The 20,381-nt window shown below is 36.7% G+C and overlaps 1 protein-coding gene across 4 annotated transcripts in view; it reads left to right on the top strand.

Annotated features, from left to right (window-relative positions):
* LOC140760921 (BEACH domain-containing protein B) overlaps positions 1-8,541 on the top strand; it is a 30,400-nt gene extending 21,859 nt beyond the window's left edge. For 3 of the 4 annotated variants that reach the window (XM_073098014.1, XM_073098012.1, XM_073098015.1), the window contains 10 exons: positions 103-555; positions 669-715; positions 813-906; positions 1,068-1,274; positions 2,517-2,642; positions 2,729-3,100; positions 3,266-3,497; positions 4,196-4,969; positions 6,346-6,513; positions 8,076-8,541. In XM_073098014.1, the coding sequence (XP_072954115.1) occupies positions 103-555; positions 669-715; positions 813-906; positions 1,068-1,274; positions 2,517-2,642; positions 2,729-3,100; positions 3,266-3,497; positions 4,196-4,896 (2,232 nt within the window). In that variant the 3' untranslated portion in view covers positions 4,897-4,969; positions 6,346-6,513; positions 8,076-8,541. Of the gene's footprint in view, positions 1-102; positions 556-668; positions 716-812; positions 907-1,067; positions 1,275-2,516; positions 2,643-2,728; positions 3,101-3,265; positions 3,498-4,195; positions 4,970-6,310; positions 6,514-8,075 lie in introns of all 4 variants that reach the window. The other variant, XM_073098013.1, reaches the window with a different exon arrangement.
* Positions 8,542-20,381: the final 11,840 nt, after the last annotated feature.

The following is a 20,381-nucleotide window of genomic DNA, read 5'->3' as shown; positions in this document are numbered from 1 at the left end:
TGATCGTTTCTTTTGCAATTTCTTTTGATGTTCTGCTTATGTTTTCTTCTTTTTCCATTGTATGTGTAAATTCATATTTTATCTTGTTTCACTTGTTGTCAGGTAAAAGCAGTTTATTGGACCCGCTACCTTTTACAGTACACTGCAATAGAGATCTTCTTCAATGATTCAACTGCCCCTATTTTTTTGAATTTTGCATCCCAAAAAGATGCTAAACATGCCGGATCTTTAATAGTTTCTTTGAGAAATGAGTGCTTGTTTCCTAAGGGAAGTTCCAAAGATAAAAATGGAATTATTTCTTTCATTGACAGACGTGTTGCAGTGGAAATGGCTGAAAATGCCAGGGAGAGTTGGAAACGGAGAGAAATTAGCAACTTTGAATATCTTATGATTCTTAATACTCTTGCTGGCAGATCGTATAATGATTTGACTCAGTATCCTATATTTCCGTGGGTTTTGGCTGACTATTCCTCCGAGAAACTTGATTTTAACAAGTCCTCTACTTTTAGGGACCTTTCAAAGCCAGTTGGTGCTCTAGATGTAAAACGCTTTGAGGTACATTAATCACTAGTACACACATACCTATGACGATTTAGCAGATAGAGTTCTTCCTTTCTTTTTTCCTTCTTTTTATGCCATCCCACTAAGATTTTCATTTCTTTATGCAGGTTTTTGAGGATAGATATCGTAACTTCTCTGATCCAGATATTCCAAGGTAGCTTCTTTGGTCTTGATACTCATTATGCCTTTGAAATAAGTACCTTTCTTGTGGTTTTCTGATACACCGTAACGGCACTGATTCTTTCTTCCAGTTTTTATTATGGATCTCACTATTCTAGCATGGGTATAGTGCTGTATTACCTGCTGAGGCTTGAGCCTTTTACAGCCTTGCATCGTAATTTGCAGGTACTGCCTTTCTTTTCATTTTCTTTCCAGCATCTTTGTTTCTTCTTTTTGTTACTTAATTTGGTCTTCCTCAAAATATTATTTTTTTTCTGTTGAGATTCCCCATATGCATATGGTTATGTTTGCAGATGTAATTTGAAATATGGGATTCATCTTTTCAGGGTGGTAAGTTTGACCATGCAGATCGGCTCTTCCAAAGCATTGACAGCACTTACCGAAATTGCTTATCAAATACAAGTGATGTCAAGGAGCTCATTCCTGAATTCTTTTACATGCCTGACTTTCTTGTGAATACAAATTCCTATCACCTTGGGATTAAGCAAGATGGTGAACCCTTGGGTGATGTTGCTCTCCCTCCATGGGCACAGGTAATTAGATTTTTGTTTTCCTCTACAAAGAACTTTTCAAAAGCTAGTGGTACTTCACTTCTCTTGATTTCTTTAAAAGTAGGGTTTGTACTAATGGGAGCTGTAACAATGTAGTTCTTAAGGGAACAACCTATTTAATTGTTCTTCTAATACTAGATAACTTGTCAACTAACAGAAAATATTTTATGATTGTTCTTTCATGTCTCATTTTTTAGTCAAGTACTGGAAAACTGTTATAATAGAAAATGTTTCTCACTAAATAGATACCCATGTTAGATGTTGATGCTCATCTTCATTAGCATTTGAATGATTAATATCTATTACCCTGTTCTAGTTTTATGAAGTTGTACAGTTGAAATGTAGTAGCTGACAAAATAATGAGTAATGACCTCATCATCTGTGGGAATCAGATCTGCATCTCAGGTGTAGAACAAGAGAAATTTATTGATCAAATATTCTTATGGTGCCTGTATTTCAAATTTTCAGTTTTGATCTTAATTTACTAATATTTCCTTCATCTATTGGAAAATTTTGGAGAGAATGAAGGAACATGCATATCCGAAGGGAGCTCAGGACTGGTTGGGATATGTTAATTTCAAGAAAAGGGCTCTCGCTGCATCTGGCTTTAAAACTGAACTTTCTGCTTTAGGAGCATGCATATGTTTATATTATCCAGAGAAGAATCATTTATCTTTCTTTACTTTTGTATAACTATATTTATATGTGGAACAGAAACTCTTACTCACAAACTGAGCGTCTTTTCTTTTCCTGCTTGTGCTAACTGTGGAATACTTGTGTATGTGTGGAAGGGAAAATATTTTAAATGTTTCCTTGGAGCACACTTGTTTTATGATCCAAAAGCCTATCCGATCCATCCAATACTCCTTGTCCGCTCACAATCTCAAAGTGGGATTGTGAGTGCAAGCTTCTGAGACCTCCACCGTATTCCTTGTTCTTGTTATCGTCTTTGGAGGTGTTTTAAACTTATAATATGATACCTGTTGATTCAAGGACTCCTTGATCTCAAACATGGTTATAGAAGTATATTCTATAAAAGGAATTACAAATATCTATTTTCTCTCTGATATCATGTGGATGAATGGAAATGTAATTGCGGCCTAAACTTATCAGATTTGGTTTTCCAATGATGACACTAATTAAATTTATCTTTCTGTTTTGATTGTGTTCTTTATTTTTTTCATTTTCTAATGGTAAGTTTGAATTTGAAAATTTCTGCTGAAGGGTTCTTCTGAAGAATTCATTCACAAAAATAGAGAGGCCCTTGAAAGTGAATATGTGAGTTCCAATCTTCATCATTGGATCGATTTAGTGTTTGGTTACAAGCAGCGTGGCAAACCTGCTGTGGAGGTATGATTTTCTCTTTCATCCTTAGTACTGATTAATCTATGGTAGTCTAGTTTTACTAACATTTTCAAAGTAAATTTGGATTGCAGGCAGCAAATATATTTTATTATTTGACTTATGAAGGTGCTGTTGATTTGGAAAACATGGATGATGTATTACAGAAGTCTGCAATTGAAGACCAGATTGCGAATTTTGGCCAGACACCTATCCAGATTTTCCGTAAAAAACATCCAAGAAGAGGACCTCCCGTTCCAATTGCTCATCCATTGTATTTTGCTCCAGGATCTATCACGTTGACTTCGATTTTTCCTAATACAACAAATCCCCCATCATCTGTATTATATGTTGGTCTACTGGACTCTAATATTATTGTGGTGAACAAGGGGTTCATGCTGTCTGTTAAATCATGGTTGACAACACAATTGCTATCTGGTGGAAACTTCACATTCTCTGGATCCCAGGTTATTTCTCAATGATAACATTGGTCCATAAATTTATATGAAAATACAATAGTACCTCAGTCTTTTCAAGATAACTATGATACTTTTATAATTATTCGTAGTTTTGTAGTCTGACTTGCTAAGTTCATTGATAATGAAATATGTAAAATTTTCATACTTGCATAGGAGCCTTTCTTTGGAATTGGTTCTGATGTTCTTCCACCACGAAAGATTGGTACTCCTCTGGCAGAAAATGTCGAGTTTGGAAGACGATGCTTAGCAACAATGCACATTCATAATGAGAGTTATTTGATCTTGTGTGGCAACTGGGAGAATAGCTTCCAGGTCATATCCCTAAATGATGGAAGGATTGTGCAGAGCATACGACAGCACAAAGATGTAGTCAGCTGTGTAGCAGGTACGTGTCATAAATTTCTAATCATTTGCAACCAAGTTACAAATGATCTTTAAGTTATATTTGTTGTTGAACCACCTGTACTTTCAACTGGCTAATAGTTGATAGAGATATCAGTGAGCCAAGGTAATAAAGTACCTAATAAAATGCTTTGTTCTCCTGATAAAAGAGTATGCATGCCCCATTTTAGTGGACGACCTGTCAAGGTTTGATGCATTGAGGTGATAGAAGAAGTATGATTTGTACCAAGCTGTCTTAACTGTTGAACTCCATTGGCAGTTGCAGAATCCAAAGGCAATTCATCAACTTTGCTTCATCTGGATAATCTACAACTGTTCCATAGCCTTTAGCTTTTCAGTTGCAATATGAATAATTTCGTATAAAGTTCTGTCATCTCTTTCCTATGTCTACCTGAAGTTGCCTACACCTTCTTGGGTGCTCCTGATTCATTCATCAGCTTCATGCCTTCGCACATTTGTGGGAAGTTTTTTTTTTTTTAATTTCTTTGAGAACTAACATTTGAGGGAATTATTTTTTGAGAAACTATTTTGTTAGATAATGTTGGTTCTTTAGCATTTATCCTTTCTCCTTAGTGATTTTGGAGTCTCATATTGCATATAATTAGCTATTTATTTCTTCAATCATGAAATGTCTAATATTTTATTGCATGTTTAGTTATAACATGGTTTTGTACCTTGCAGCATCATCTGATGGAAGTATCCTTGCTACTGGAAGTTATGATACAACAGTTATGATATGGCACGCATATCGAGGGAGATCAATTGAGAAAAAATCACGGAATACACAAGCAGAAATATCTACGAAAGATCATGTTATAGCTGAAAGCCCCTTCCATATTCTTTGTGGCCATGATGATATCATCACATGCTTATTTATTAGTGTGGAACTCGATATTGTTATCAGTGGGTCAAAAGATGGAACCTGTATTTTTCACACATTGCGTGAGGGAACATATGTACGATCTATTCAGCATCCATCTGGTAGTGGCCTGTCTAAGCTAGTGGCATCAACACAAGGGAGATTAGTATTTTATTCTGACAATGATCTCTCTTTGCATTTGTATTCTATTAACGGAAAGCACATTGCCTCTTCTGAATCCAATGGTCGACTCAATTGCATGGAACTTAGTAGCTGTGGAGAGTTCCTAGTATGTGCAGGTGATCATGGGCAAATAGTTCTGCGCTCCATGCATTCTCTTGATGTTGTTCAGAGGTATGACGGAGCTGGGAAGATAATAACATCTTTATCTGTGACACCTGAAGAATGCTTCTTAGCTGGGACAAAGGATGGATGTTTACTAGTGTATTCTATAGAAAATGCTCTGCTTCGGAGAGGTAGCCTTCCACGAAATAATAAGTTAAAATCATTTGCAGTGGGGTAGGCTGGTAGGTTTGGAATAATTCACAGCCTACCAAACAGTGACCAGTATGGCTATGTCAGAAGTGAGAGGAAAGGTATGAATTGATAGTTCTCTCATCCACTACAATCTTCAAATATTACTACAAAGAAATAATAGTTCTCTTATCCACTACAATCTTCAAATATTATTACAAAGAATGTACTGTTGCCAATTTTATATAATTGAAATATCTGAACTGGAGATAAACTTTAGTTCTAATATTAATAGATAAGTAACTCAAAGTACTGCTGAGCACTAGGCTAATGCCATCTGTTTGATAATTAAAATCTTCATATGGGTTTATATCATTTTCACATGTTATGTCGATTACACTATTATGCACTGAAGATGAGATGATATAACAGGTAATTGACTATGCATATAATCTTCATTTTTGTCCTCATTCAATAAATTATTGCAAGATGGATCCATCACAAATTCTCATGAAATCCTTTGAGGTTCTAAATTGTTCCATATGTCTTGAATTTTGTATCATGTGGGCATTTGTTGAAACTGTCAGAAGCTTATGATCCTGATCCTTGGAGACTGATGCTTTTGTGATACTATATATTGATATTTGTGATGGATTCTGATGATTTATGATGAAATATGGGGTTGTTACATTATGATTGTTTTGATGATTTACCATAAGATGTATGACTTCTAAATTTATGTCTTGATTATGTTGATTGGACTCTATCTTGGATTCTTAGAAAGACACAATCTTATTTTAATTTTAGACTTGTTCATCAAAGATCTATATTGTCTAGCTACTTTTTCTACAACAACTATGTTGGTACTTGATGATTCATCTGAAGATCTAGGACATATCTATGTTGTTATCTCCATTTGGACATGTCTTGTTTTCTCTTAGTTTGTTAGACTTGATGTTATACTTTATTTTTGTCCTGGTTGTTTTGAGTTTCAGTTATGGCTAATATACTTTTGGGATTGTAATTGCATTGTACCTTTTAATTGAGTTCTCTATTGTACTTGATATGTCTATTTGTCTATCAAATATTTTGCTCTCTATTATTTGTTGAACAACCCCAGCCCACTGTTGGTTCTGGCAGTTCACCTTCCTCGCTGGGTATCCAACCATCCCAAGGAATCACTCTTGCAAATTCGTTTGGCTATTTATTATGGAATTTGTTCTTTTTATTTTTAATGAATCTAGAAATGCAATGCCAATTTTCACTTTAACTTGTAAGCTGATGAAAAAGATTTATTGGTAGATGAAGTTACTGCTCTCCATCTTGTTATTTATTTGCAACCTCTGATTACTGAACTCTTCTACATTCTTTTCATGTTATTAATTTGTTTGTTCTAGAAATACTAACTCTTTCTTTCCATCGATTCTGCATTTGTTACATGTATGATGCTATCATGGTTTCAGTTTGAAGTTGGAACAATAAAATTTTCTGAATGCAGTGTAGAAGATACATACAAATTGAGAAAAACAACCGTTCCGGTCTATTCTTTTTGCTCCTCGTACCTCCCTGTGACTCCCAAGTTTACAATATATGTTTAGTGGAACAAGAACTGGATTCTCGGGACCATCAAATACAAGTGGGGCTATCTTCCAGTTCAAAGTCCGTGGTTAGTCTTCTATTTTCTATTCACCTGTAACATATGATTGGGACTTGATTACCGAGCTAAGTAAATTATGGATAACTCTGAAAATGAAGAAATATTGAGCAAGCATACTTACATTTAATAGTGATGCATCTGGAAATAAAGGTTACAGTAATGAATGTACAGTAACCATGAATTTTCTTCCATCTGTCTACATATGGCTTTTGGTCCTCATTTTTATTTATTTATGTAATTTGAACACTGTAAAAGGAAGCTTTGATGAGCTTTTTTCATCAACATTATTTAGTGTCTTAGTTAACATTGGGTAAGATTGAGTTAATTTTTCTTTCCTGTAGATTCTTTGCATCACATCTCATCTTTGACCATTCTGTAAATGCAACAACCATGACTGTGATAGTGATATTTGTGTTGTTTAGACCTAATTGGATTTTGATTATTTTTTGGGATTTTGAAAGATATTCCTTCTAGATCATTATTATTTGGCCGGAAGAGGATCCAACTAGGCTTGTCCATTGTGTCTGCTATCAGCCATTTGGTAATTGACAGTTTGAAGTGCAACCCAGAAGTACTTGTCATTTTTCAAGTTTTCCAAGAAATCAGATACTAAGAAAGATATGTTACAGTAGTAAAGAACTTGAGTGAGCGTGCATCTACATTGTTCCTGGAATGTGTCTCATCCACATAGTTTTACATACTGGTTTAGCTATCTGACTACTGGATTGAACTTCTGGTGCTTCTTGAGAGATTTTCACATAAATTGACATGAAAATTTGGATATTATATTGTACTTATTGTGAGGCTTCAGGTGTGATCTGATGTCTCTTATTTTATATTAGTTTGGCCAATGGAAGCAGCCAAGCAGGCAGATGATACTTATTTTTATCCTAAAGAAAGCACAGATGGTATTGTCTAGTTTGCTCAACATTTATTCTGTGGAATATCATTCAAAAAAATTAATCTTGCATCTGCAAAGGATTTCTCTTGGAGGCTTGGATCCCTTGCTCTTGCAGTCCACTGTAAGAATCATGTTGGAGTCTGGTAGCATAATATGTTGTTTCCAGTCACGCACTAACAGAGTAAATTAGGAAAGAGTAACCAATAGGATGGAGTTCACTACTATGTCATTTCAGTAGCCGCTTTTTGATAAAGCTTGCATATACTGTTTGTGATATTTTGGGTTAAGTAACCACAAATCCAGTCAAGCTATCTTTTTAACCGCATCGAGAAGCAGCTGGCACAGTTGCGGACTACCACGGGCCATGTTGGCTTTTGGCATATCTCTCTAGGACAGCCATGGTTACATCTTGTGTATGGGATATAAAGATGCTCTTATTTCTTACATCAAATGCTCAATAATAATTCTCATCCACTGGATATTGACATTGGTAGGCTGAGTGGGCTGATACTTTCTCAAATATATATATATATATATATATATATATATATATTGAGGGGACTCAAATATGAAGATATTGATGCTTGTTAACTTATTTGTTGCTGTGCTCTGTTTATATGCAATGTTATAATTGGGCTTTATTGATATTCCTAGCTTTTGGACATTTCAGGTTACAAATTATCCATGTCAGTCAAGCTTTAGATCCTGGATACTAATAAGTTTCAAATCTTCGCTCATGAAAAATGATCGTAATAATCAAGAAAGGGTGGGAAGTTCCACCTGGAAGATGCATGGAATTGGTGTTTCTGCTAGGGCTTTTTATACTGTAGCATGTGAATTGTTTAAAAGATTCAGGTGAGCCTTGCCTGCATGATTTAGTTCTTTGCAGAATGCTGATTATGTTACCAGGGAGCCTACAATGTGATGATGTTTTACTTTAAACAATCACACTGTTGTAAGAGAGGATAAAAGTCAAAGAGGCTTCTGCTGTGGTACTCATTTTTGCAACAAATTGTATGATTAATTCTATAGTTGGCAGGTGGCATGTAGTAAAAATTGGCCATTTCCATCTCTCAGTAATTTTACAGTGCTAAATTCATCTCTGCCTTCTGATGCTCCTGTTGGAGAATATTCCAGATACCAGGCCATGCGATCTATATGCTGAAATAGTTACTATTACTTGCTAAACCCAAGTAGAAGAACTTGATTTTCTTCTTTCTTCTTTTTTTTTTAATCTTTTTCGGTCGCATATTTCCAGATACCCGTTTTATAGCAGTTCATTAGTCATTTTACGCCCAGCATTTTGCATGGTTTTCCATGTGTGGAATCTAAGTATATTTCGTTTGATAACCGTGGAAATGGAATTTACAGTCCTATCAACATCCTAGCATCTTTTTTGTGGTTAATGGGAAAAGAAAATTAGGTCACAAATTGGGTCACGGCGGTTTCAAATGCTTTGATATTTCAGCATTTGATGGAAGAGGAGTTGCAGAAATATAGAGACATCCGTAACCATTTACGAATAAAGAGGACCTCCCCTATGAAGACATCGTATGAAATTTGATACTTCGACTGCATCTTATAACCCCCACGATTCTATTCTAATTTAAAAATAAATTCAAAATGGGATTAAATAGATGATGGTCACGTGCACATAACAATATCTCTATGATATTTGGCACGTTGGTAACTCCGTAAAATGGAAAGAAGCTATTCTTAGGACATGATTCTTTCTCTTTTCTAATGTCCTGAGGAGAAAAAGAACATAAAACCTAATTGATCATGTGAACTGAAAGCTCATTTTGGTAGAAATGTAATCAAAATTCAATGGCGTGGAGATGGTGCAAGCAATTAGAAGATGAAATTTTGAGATCATCCTTCAATTTGTCACTGCCTTGTGTCAGCTGAGAAGAGAAGTATCTCTCACTCATTTACCAATCTAACCTAACACACTTCGCTTATCTTCCATTTATGCATAGAGAAGAGAGAGCCATAACTTTGGCATTTTTAAATGGAAAGTAGTTGCAAGATGTCTACAAGTTATGCCAAACCATTCAACCCCTAGGTTGAACATCATTGGCTGGTCTATTTCTACATGTGTTACTTTATTATATTATAGTACTTCTTTTCTTTATTGTTAGGCGAATAACCCATCAAAAGAATACACTTCTTAGCAAAGAAATCCCAAAGGAAAATTAGGTCTTTCCTTTTCCCAGGAATCATTTCGCCTTCTATTTTCCTTTCTCTATTAGAATTCAAGCTCGTGTTTCTTTTATCTTATCCACATGCTTCATTTCATTTCATATCATTTCCCTGAGATCTCACATAAATTAAACTCTAATAAGATTTCCATATGAATTGATTAATTTATTTACTGGTTTATCAAAATTAAAGATCAAAATATTTAATGTAATAACTCATAAGAAATATTCATGTACATCTAGATATACAGATATAATCATGCAAGCATGCCCATTGGAGAGTTATCAGTACTAGTCTTCGATAATTATTAGATTTTAGTGATAAACGAGTAGCATTATCTCGATTATTTTATTTTATTTTTTATTTTTTGCACGTGAGAAAGAAAAAAAAAAAAAGATGGAAAGAGAAAAGGAGATCCAATGACACGATGCAAAGAAGTAGCATCCAAAGGAAGAAATTATCACATGCATGCCCTCGTGGACGCTCATTAATTTAATAACATGAGGAAAATGTCTTTCTCATGCCTGTCGAAATCGACTGGAAGAATCCCTTACTTACATCCAGGTACTTGGCAGTCCATGATCGGCTGCCAAACCAATTTAACTTGTTAATTAACTTCTCCATTAATTTTAAATGCTGGATGAGAGTTAGTCTCATATTCGAGAAAGTTTTAACTTCCTTTGGATGCTTAGATTGCAAGAACTTCATGTAGGCATCCCTACAGATGATCTATCCTACCAAATACTATTATCCCCTTTTAATTTATTTCGATAAAATCTATTATGCTTACTCCACTCCTAGAGAAGAAAAGCACGCAATATAAAAGGAAAAGGAGAGAAGCGACCAACTTCGTCGTCTCCTCTAACTCTTTAATAAACGTGAGCTCTGGCTTGTTGGTGATGGAAGAATAGAGGAGGAGAGTTTGAAGGATGTTACGACATAGCGACTGCGATACAGAGCTATCACTAAGTCCCGGTGGACGACGGTATATGAACTCCTTAGATTGCAGTTCTGCATGTTCTACTAGGTATTGATAATTGTATCTAGCAATCTGATCATCCATAGTTATTTATCTTTCATCATTTACTAATCTTCTACATTTTTTTTCTCGGGAAGGATACTTTTTCTCTTCTTATTTTTTTTTATTTCTTCTTCTGTGATGCGATGCATAGTAATTTTTTTCTTTTCAGTATGTATCTGATTGAGAATTTATTGCTGTGATCTACAAAGTATGGAGAGATCTTCTGGTGCAGTAGTAGTATCTAGTAGACAACAGCAGCAGCACCAGGAAGAGAGGCCTATTACCATATACTATGGTAGACAGAGTTGCACTTGCGACGTGACAGAGATCCAGGTTCTAATCTTACTTGGGTTACTATTTCATCATGAATCCCTTGATCTCATTTCAAATATGGACCCCTGAATATAAAAACTAGTAGTAAGGAGATCTTAGATTTTTTTTTTCACCTTTAAATGTATGCATGGCTTGCTACTAATAGTATTTTGCACATTAATTAGAAGTAGTATTTCTACTGTTATATATGTAGGCGAGAGCCATCATATGCATGGCGAAGAGAGAAATGGAAGAGATGGCCAAGAAAGAGGCGCATCTCCAGCAAGAGGCATCTCTTCATCCACAACCTTTGCCTTCTTTGGTTCTACCGCAGCCCCTAAAAGAAGGATTCTCGATGAAGCAATCATTGCAATCATTCTTGCAGAGAAGGAAGGCGAGAACTCATTGAGCCTCCTGATTATGCTTATTTGGTTAAAACTATTAATTGTAAGTGATTATCAAAAATTAATATGAACATCCATATATGGGTTAAGCCAAGTAAGTTCATAATCTTTTGTAGACACTAGACATTGAAATTATTAGCTATGTGATTGGTTATAATTTTTCCTAATATTTTAATCTTATATATATATATATATGAGTTTAGAAAATATATAAAAATCTATTTTGATTTCCGCTTGTATTATTCTTATGATTTTGGTTATGAAAATAATTTGCAACCAAAAGCCCTTTAGTTTTCGAAATAGGCTCTCATTTATCAAATTATAATTTTAAGTTATTTTTTAATAAATCCTAAAAAGACTGACGTGTCGTAAAACATCACTCACTCATTTCCCAATCTGACTTAAAAAAAACAAAAAAGAAAATTACTCATTTAATCCTCTGAGCGGTCTTATCCAGCTTCATGCTATTCTCCAAGAGATGGTAGACTGCCACCACCTTGCCATCACAATCATCTAAATGTTCTTTCCTCTCTGCCACAAGTGAATTTAACTGTTCTTGAAGCTTACAGATATTCTCAGTGTCAAATTTTATCTCATAATGTAGAAGTCGTCTCTACCTTTTTTTGATAGCTCGAACCAGTAGTAGTGGATTGGTGATTATCCAGCCGAATGTGGATTGTACTCTGGCATTTCAGTTACCTAGTTACCTAGATGATGTGTGAAAATTAAGGGTAATTGCCACCTCGCCAAACCCATGGCCCCTTCCAGCCCCAAGGCCCCCCAAAATTCCATTCATGAAAAAGATAGGAGAGCAAAAAAAAAAGAGGTGGCGATTTATAAATGATGTACGAAAATCAAGGGTAATTACCCCTTCGCCAACCGCATGCCCCCTATGCCACCCAAAGTAGAATCTATGACATCCAATAATTATAAAACCAAACAAAAAAAACTAAAAAATATGTTCCTAAGATTCATTTATTAGATTCGAGAACTTCAAATCTTGTTTCTTGTCGACAATGAGTGAATTCAATTGTATGTATGCTAAACAATCACACTGTCTTTGGATCAGTGAGTCATGGTCTAGTCATTTCTCAGGCAGGTCGAGCTTGAACATGTTTTCTGAATAACAACATATTTAGGAGATTATGTTGATAGTGTAAGAGAGAATATCAAAGCAATTAGAAAATTAAGAAACATCACTTATTCATTTCCCAATCTCACTTAAGAAAACAAATAAAATAACTAAAAAGAAAATTATTCATCGAATCCACTTCTGAGTAGGCTTTTGGTCCACCGGTATCTGTTTATCTGGATCCAAGGAATGTCTCCTCATTACACTTGATAAATGATTTGTTTTTGCAGCTTCATGCTATTCTTCAAGAGATGGTAGGTCGTCTCTACCTTTTGATAGAGTAGGCTTTTGGTCCACCGGTATCTGTTTATCTGGATCCAAGGAATGTCTCCTCCGACATCGCTTGTTTTAGCAATCTAAGCCGTTGGTTGGCTAATTACACTTGATAAATGATTTGTTTTTGCAGCTTCATGCTATTCTTCAAGAGATGGTAGGTTGTCTCTACCTTTTGATAGCTGTAGTAGTGGATTGGTGATTGTCTAGCCGAGTGTGGATTGTACACAGCATCTCTCCATTTTAGTTACCTAGATGATATACGAAAATCAACGGTAATTGCCACCTCGCCAACCCCATGGCCCCATGCCAGCCCCCAAGCCCCCCAAAAATTCCATTCATGAAAAAAAAGAAGAGAGCGAAAGAAAAAGGAAGAGGTGTGATGTACAAAAATCAAGGGTAATTACCCCTTCGCCAACCGCATGCCCCATGTGCCCCCCAAAGTATAATCCATGACATCCAATAATTATAAAGGCAAACAAAAAAGCTAAAAAATATGTTCCTAAGATTCATTTATTAGATTCGAGAACTTCAAATCTTGTTTCTCGTCGACAATGAGTGAATTCAATTGTATGTATGCTAAACAATCACACTGTCTTTGGATCAGTGAGTCATGGTCTAGTCATTTCACAGGCAGGTCGAGCTTGAACATGTTTTCTGAATAACAACATATTTAGGAGATTCTATTGATAGTGTAAGAGAAGATATCAAAGCAATTAGAAAATTAAAAAAATCACTCACTCATTTCCCAATCCACTTAAGAAAACAAATAAAACAACTAAGAAGAAAATTATTCATCGAATCCACTTCGCTTTTAGTCCACCGGTAATCGTTTATCTGGATCCAAGGAATGTCTCCTCCGACATAGCTTGTTTTAGCAATCTAAGCCGTTGGTTGGCTGATTACAATTGATGAATGATTTGTTTTTGCAGCTTCATGCTATTTTCCAGGAGATGGTAAACTGCCTCCACCTCGCCATCACAATCATTTAAATCTTCTTTCTTCTCTGCCATGAGTGAATTTAATTATTCTTAAAGCTTACAGACATTCTCAGTGTCAAATTTTATAATGCAGAAGTCGTCTCTACCTTTTGATTGCTCAAACCAGTAGTAGTGGATTGGTGATTGTCTAGCCGAGTGTCGATTGTACTCAGTCAGCGTCTCTCTAGAAGCATTTCAGTTACCTAGATGATGTACGAAAATCAAGGGTAATTGCCAGCCCCCCCAAATTCCGTTCATGAAAAAATTAATAATTTTTATTGAATCATTTATCTTGATTTTTTTTTCTTTGCTATTAAATGCTGTAAGCTTTCAATAACATTCAGCTCAATGTTAAATAATATTTAGATTCGAAGAAATGCGATGAAATTAAATGACGATCAATTAGAAGATTAAGAACATTACTCACCTCATTTTGCCAATCTGACCTAAAAAAGCAAATAAAACGGCTGAAAATAAAATAAAATGACTAAAAAATAAATTAAACTAACTAAAATGGAAATTATTCTTTGGTCCACCGATCCGTCTATTCGGATCCGAGAAATGTTTTCTCCCACATTGCTTTTTTTAAGCAATGGAAGCCTTTTGTTGGCTGATTGCACTTGACCAGTGGTTTACATTTGCAATGTGTCCCTCACTAATCGATCCTCACCCCTAACCCATTCAATATTCATCACCCTCACCTCACCTACCCCTACCCCACCCTCACCTACCCCTACCCCACCCTCATCCATAACTTCACCTTCCCTATCCTCAATTCCCTCACCCACCCCACCCTCACCCTCACCCTCACCCTCACCCTCACCCTCACCCTCCCTATCCTCAATTCCCTCACCCACCCCACCCTCACCTTCACCCTCACCCTCACCCTCACCCTCACTCTCACCCTCGTCAACCCGATCACCACTCCTAACCTCACCCCACGCGCCGCCACCTCCACCATCCCCGTCGGCCTCCATCGGCAACGATGGCAAGCCACCACCATGGCGCCTTCCTCGTCCACTCCGTCGGCTTTCTCCTCCTCTTTCATTCACCATCTCCTCGTCTTCGCCCGTCGCTGCCTTTTGATAGCTCGGACTTGGCGATAGAACCTCTCCTTCTCTGTTTTCTTCCTCTCGAGCAATACTGGATTGTTGATTGTCTAGCCGAGCTCCATGATTGTGGATTGTATCCGAGCAGCGTCATCCAGCCGAGCTCCATGATTGTGGATTGTATCCGAGCAGCGTCTCCAAGAGGGCATTTCGAGTTGTAGGAAAACCTGAACCGCCCTGTTTTCTCGTCGGCGAGCAATAAGACGCTGGAGCTGCTCGATGTTTTAGGATTTACTCACTCATTTCCCAATCTGACTTTAAAAAACAAATAAAATGACTTAAAAGAAAATTATTCATCTAATCTGCTTTTGGTCCACCGTTATCCGTTTATTTGGATCCAAAGAATGTCTCCTCTGACATTGCTTGTTTTAGCGATCTAAGCCGTTGGTTGGCTGATTACAATTGATGAATGATTTATTTTTGCAGCTTCATGCTATTTTCCAAGAGATGGTAAACTGCCTCCACCTTGCCATCACAATTATCTAAATCTTCTTTCTTCTCTGCCATGAGTGAATTTAATTATTCTTAAATCTTACATTCTTAATGTCAAATTTTACCTCATAATGCAGAAGTCGTCTCTACCTTTTGATTGCTCGAACCAATAGTAGTGGATTGGTGATTGTCTAGCCGAGTGTCGATTGTACTCAGTCAGCGTCTCTCTAGAAGCATTTCAGTTACCTAGATGATGTACGAAAATCAAGGGTAATTGCCAGCCCCCCGAGCCCCCCCAAATTCCGTTCATGAAAAAATTAATAATTCTTATTGAATCATTTATCTTGATTTTTTTTTCTTTGCTATTAAATGCTGTAAGCTTTCAATAACATTCAGCTCAATGTTAAACAATATTTAGATTCGAAGAAATGTGATCAAATTAAATGACGATCAATTAGAAGATTAAGAACATTACTCACCTCATTTTGCCAATCTGATCTAAAAAAGCAAATAAAACGGCTGAAAATAAAATAAAATGACTAAAAAATAAATTAAACTAACTAAAATGGAAATTATTCTTTGGTCCACCGATCCGTCTATTCGGATCCGAGAAATGTTTTCTCCCACATTGCTTTTTTTTAAGCAATGGAAGCCTTTTGTTGGCTGATTGCACTTGACCAGTGGTTTACATTTGCATCTTTATGCTACTCTCTAAGAGATAACAAACTATCTCTACCTTGCTATCCCACTCATTTAAATTTTCTTTTTCCTCTTCTATTAGTGAATTTAGTTGGTCTCGCTTACCTATATTCTTGGTATGAAACTTTACCTCGTAATAGGGCTGTCAGGCTTGATGAGCAGCTCGGGCATGGCTCGGGTGAAGCTCGGGTGAAGCTCGAATCTGGCTCGGCTCGGTCAGAGCTGAGCTGAGCCCAAGCCATCATAATAGGCTCAAAATTAATATCGAGTCGAGCCTGAGCCGGAGCCAGCTCGCTCAGGCTCGGCTCAATAGGTTCGATTGCCTGACTAGCTATAACTAAACATGTGGCATAAAAAAATATTGCCATGTGTCCCTCACTAATCCATCCTCACACCTAACTCATTTAATATTCATCACCCTCACCTACCCCTACCCGACCCTCACCTACCCCTACCCCTACCCCACCCTCATCCATAACTTCACCTTCCCTATCCTCAATTCCCTCACCCACCCAATCCTCACTTTCACCCTCACCCTCACCCTCACCCTCACTCTCACTCTCACCCTCATCAACCCGATCACCACTCCTAACCTCACCCCACGCGCCGCCACCTCCACCATCCCCATCGGCCTCCATCGGCAACGATGGCAAGCCACCACCATGGCGCCTTCCTCGTCCACTCCGTCGGCTTTCTCCTCCTCTTTCATTCACCATCTCCTCGTCTTCGCCCGTCGCTGCCTTTTGATAGCTCGGACTTGGCGACAGAACCTCTCATTCTCTGTTTTCTTCCTCTCGAGCAGTACTGGATTGTTGATTGTCTAGCCGAGCTCCATGATTGTGGATTGTATCCGAGCAGCGTCATCCAGCCGAGCTCCATGATTGTGGATTGTATCCGAGCAGCGTCTCCAAGAGGTATTTCGAGTTGTAGGAAAACCTGAACCGCCTTGTTTTCTCGTCGGCGAGCAATAAGACGCCGGAGCTGCTCGATGTTTTAGTACTTACTCACTCTTTTCCTAATCTGACTTTGAAAAACAAAGAAAATGACTAAAAAGAAAATTATTCATCTAATCTGCTTTTGGTCCACCGGTATCCGTTTATTTGGATCCAAGGAATGTCTCCTCCGACATTGCTTGTTTTAGCAATCTAAGCCGTTGGTTAGTTAATTACACTTGATGAATGATTTATTTTTGAAAACTGCCTCCACTTTGCCATCACAATCATCTAAATCTTCTTTCTTCTCTGTCTTCTCTGACATGAGTGAATTTAACTGTTATTGAAGCTTACAGACATTCTCAATGTGAAATTTTACCTCATAATATAGAAGTCATCTCTGCCTTTTGATAGCTCGAACCAGTAATGGATTGGTGAATTGTACTCAAGTAGGCAGCGTCTCTCCAGAGGCATTTCAGTTACCTAGATGATATATGAAAATCAAGAGTGATTGCCACCTCCCCTCCCCACCACAAAGTAGAATGCTTATTCATTTATTTGGATCTGAGAAGGATCTTATGCCTCATTACTTCCTTGAGTAATCAAAGTCGTTCATTCGCTTATGTCACCTATCTCTACCAAAAAGGAGCAGATCATGTCCTCCCTTCGATCCCAAAATTTAGATATTGATTCTTGTTAACAATGAGTGAATCCAATTGTATGTTAAGCTTACGCATTGTTTCGGTGTGGAACTTTACACAGGGATTTGTCATTGTCTCGGCAAGCATCTCTTAGTTGCAAGACAACCTTATCAATTAGATTTTCTCGTCAACAAATCATTAGACGTCGAACCTACTGGACATCATTGTAATCCATGATGAAGATTTCCCACCAGCGATAAGAAGGTTGACAACACTGCCCCAAAATTCCATTCATGAAAAAAAAAGGAGAGCGGAAAAAAAAAAAAAAAAGAGGTGGCAATTTATAAATAATGTACGAAAATCAAGGGTAATTGCCCCCTCGCCAACCGCATGCCCCCTATGCCCCCCTAAAGTAGAATCTGTGATATCCGATAATTATAAAACCAAACAAAAAAGACTAAAAAATATGTTCCTAGGATTCATTTATTAGATTCGAGAACTTCAAATCTTGTTTCTCGTTGACAATGAGTGAATCCAATTGTATGTATGCTAAACAATCACAGTCTTTGGATTAGGGAGTCATGGTCATTTCTCAAGCAAGTCGAGCTTGAACATGTTTTCTGAATAACAACATATTTAGGAGATTCTATTGATAGTGTAAGAGAGATATGCAAGCAATTAGAAAATTGAGAAACATCACTCACTCATTTCCCAATATGACTTAAAGAAAACAAATAAAATTACTAAAAAGAAAATTATTCATCGAGGTCCATCGGTATCTGTTTATCTGGATCCAAGAAATGTCTCCTCCAACATCGCTTGTTTTAGCAATCTAAGTCGTTGGTTGGCCGATAACACTTGATGAATGATTTATTTTTACAGCTTCAGGCTATTCTCCAGGAGAGGGTAAACTGCCTCCACCTTGCCATCACAATCATCTAAATCTTCTTTCTTCTCTGTCTTCTCTGCCATGAGTGAATTTAGCTGTTCTTGAAGCTTACAGACATTCTCAATGTGAAATTTTACCTCATAATGTAGAAGTCATCTCTACCTTTTGATAGCTCGAACCAGTAATGAATTGATGATTGTCCCAGACAAGTGTGGATTGTACTCAGGTAGTGTCATTTCAGTTACCAGGAAAACCACAGAATCTATGAAAATTTATAGATGATGTACGAAAATTATCCCCTCGCAAATTGCATGGCCCTATCCCATCCTTGGAGACTGATGATTTTGTGATACTATAAATTGATATTTGTGATGGATTCTGATGATTTATGATGAAATATGGGGTTGTTACATTATGATTGTTTTGATGATTTACCATAAGATGTATGACTTCTAAATTTAAAACCAAACAAAAAAGACTATAAAATATGTTCTTAAGATTCATTTATTAGATTCGAGAACTTCAAATCTTGCTTCTCGTTGACAATGAGAGAACTTCAAATCTTGCTTCTCGTTGACAATGAGTGAATCCAATTGTATGTATGCTAAACAATCACACTGTCTTTGGATCAGGGAGTCATGGTATAGTCATTTTGCAAGCAGGTCGAGCTTGAACATGTTTTCTGAATAACAACATATTTAGGAGATTCTGTTGATAATGTGAAAATTTATAGATGATGTACAAAAATTACCACACAAAGTAGACAAAAACTAAACAAAAATACTAGAAAAATATGTTCCTAATATTCATTTATTCGGATCCGAGAAGGATTTCTCCCTCATCACTTCCTTGAATGATCAAATTCGTTTAATGTCATATTTCTTTACTCAGGTTGCAATACAACAATCTATTAGATTTTCTCGTCAACGACGAAACAAAAAATAAGACGTGGCAATTTATAAATGATGTATGAAAATCAAGGGTAATTGCCCCCTCGCCAACGCATGCCCCCTGTGCCCCCTATGAGATTCGGTAATTATAAAACCAAAACAAAAAGACTTAAAAATATGTTCCTATGATTCATTTATTAGATTCGAGAACTTCAAATCTTGCTTCTCGTCTGACAATAAGTGAATCCAATTGTATATATGCTAAACAAGAAAAAACCTAGATGATGTACGAAAATTAATTACCACCTCCCCAATTGCATGGCCCAGCCCCTCCCCTTCTCTCTACACAAAGTAGACAAAAACCAAACAAAGATACTAAAAAAATATGTTCTTAATATTCATTTATTCGGATGAGAGAAGATCTTCTCCCTCGTCACTTCCTTGAGTGATCAAAGTCGCTTACCTCTTTACAGCTATACCAAGAAGGAGCAGATCATGTCCTCCTTTCGATGTCTTTGTAGTCGGCGATGAACGCCTTTTAACCGGTGAGAATAACTTTACCATTTCTACCATGAAACTTGGTGGGAAAAAAGAAAAGAGAAACAGATCATGTACTCCCTTCGTCTTTGTAGTCGGCGATGAACTCCTTTTCACCGACGAGAATAACTTTACCATTTCTACCATGAAACTTGGTGGGAAAAAAGAAAAGAGAAAGTAAGAGAAAGAGTGGGAGTGAAGAAGTAGTATATTTATAAACTAGACATACGAGACAGATGACGTGGAATTATCAATTAAGCATTTATAAATATTATATATATATTTTTTTTTTTATCTGGGAAAGTTTTTACTTCATATATATATATAAAGGTTGACAACACAGTCCCAAAATTCCATTCATATAAAAAAGAGGAGAGCGAAAGAAAAAATAAGATGTGGCAATTTATAAATGATGTACGAAAATCAAGGGTAATTGCCCCTCGCCAACCGCATGTCCCCTGTGACCCCCCTACGAAATCCGGTAATTATAAAACCAAACCAAAAAGACTAAAAAATATGTTCC

The sequence above is a fragment of the Typha angustifolia genome, chromosome 6, assembly GCF_048772165.1.
Source record: "Typha angustifolia cultivar Huaian chromosome 6, ASM4877216v1, whole genome shotgun sequence".
In the NCBI taxonomy this organism is placed as follows: Eukaryota; Viridiplantae; Streptophyta; class Magnoliopsida; order Poales; family Typhaceae; genus Typha; species Typha angustifolia.
The sequence above is the reverse complement of the archived record's forward strand: the minus strand, read 5'-3'. Positions and strand labels throughout refer to the sequence as shown.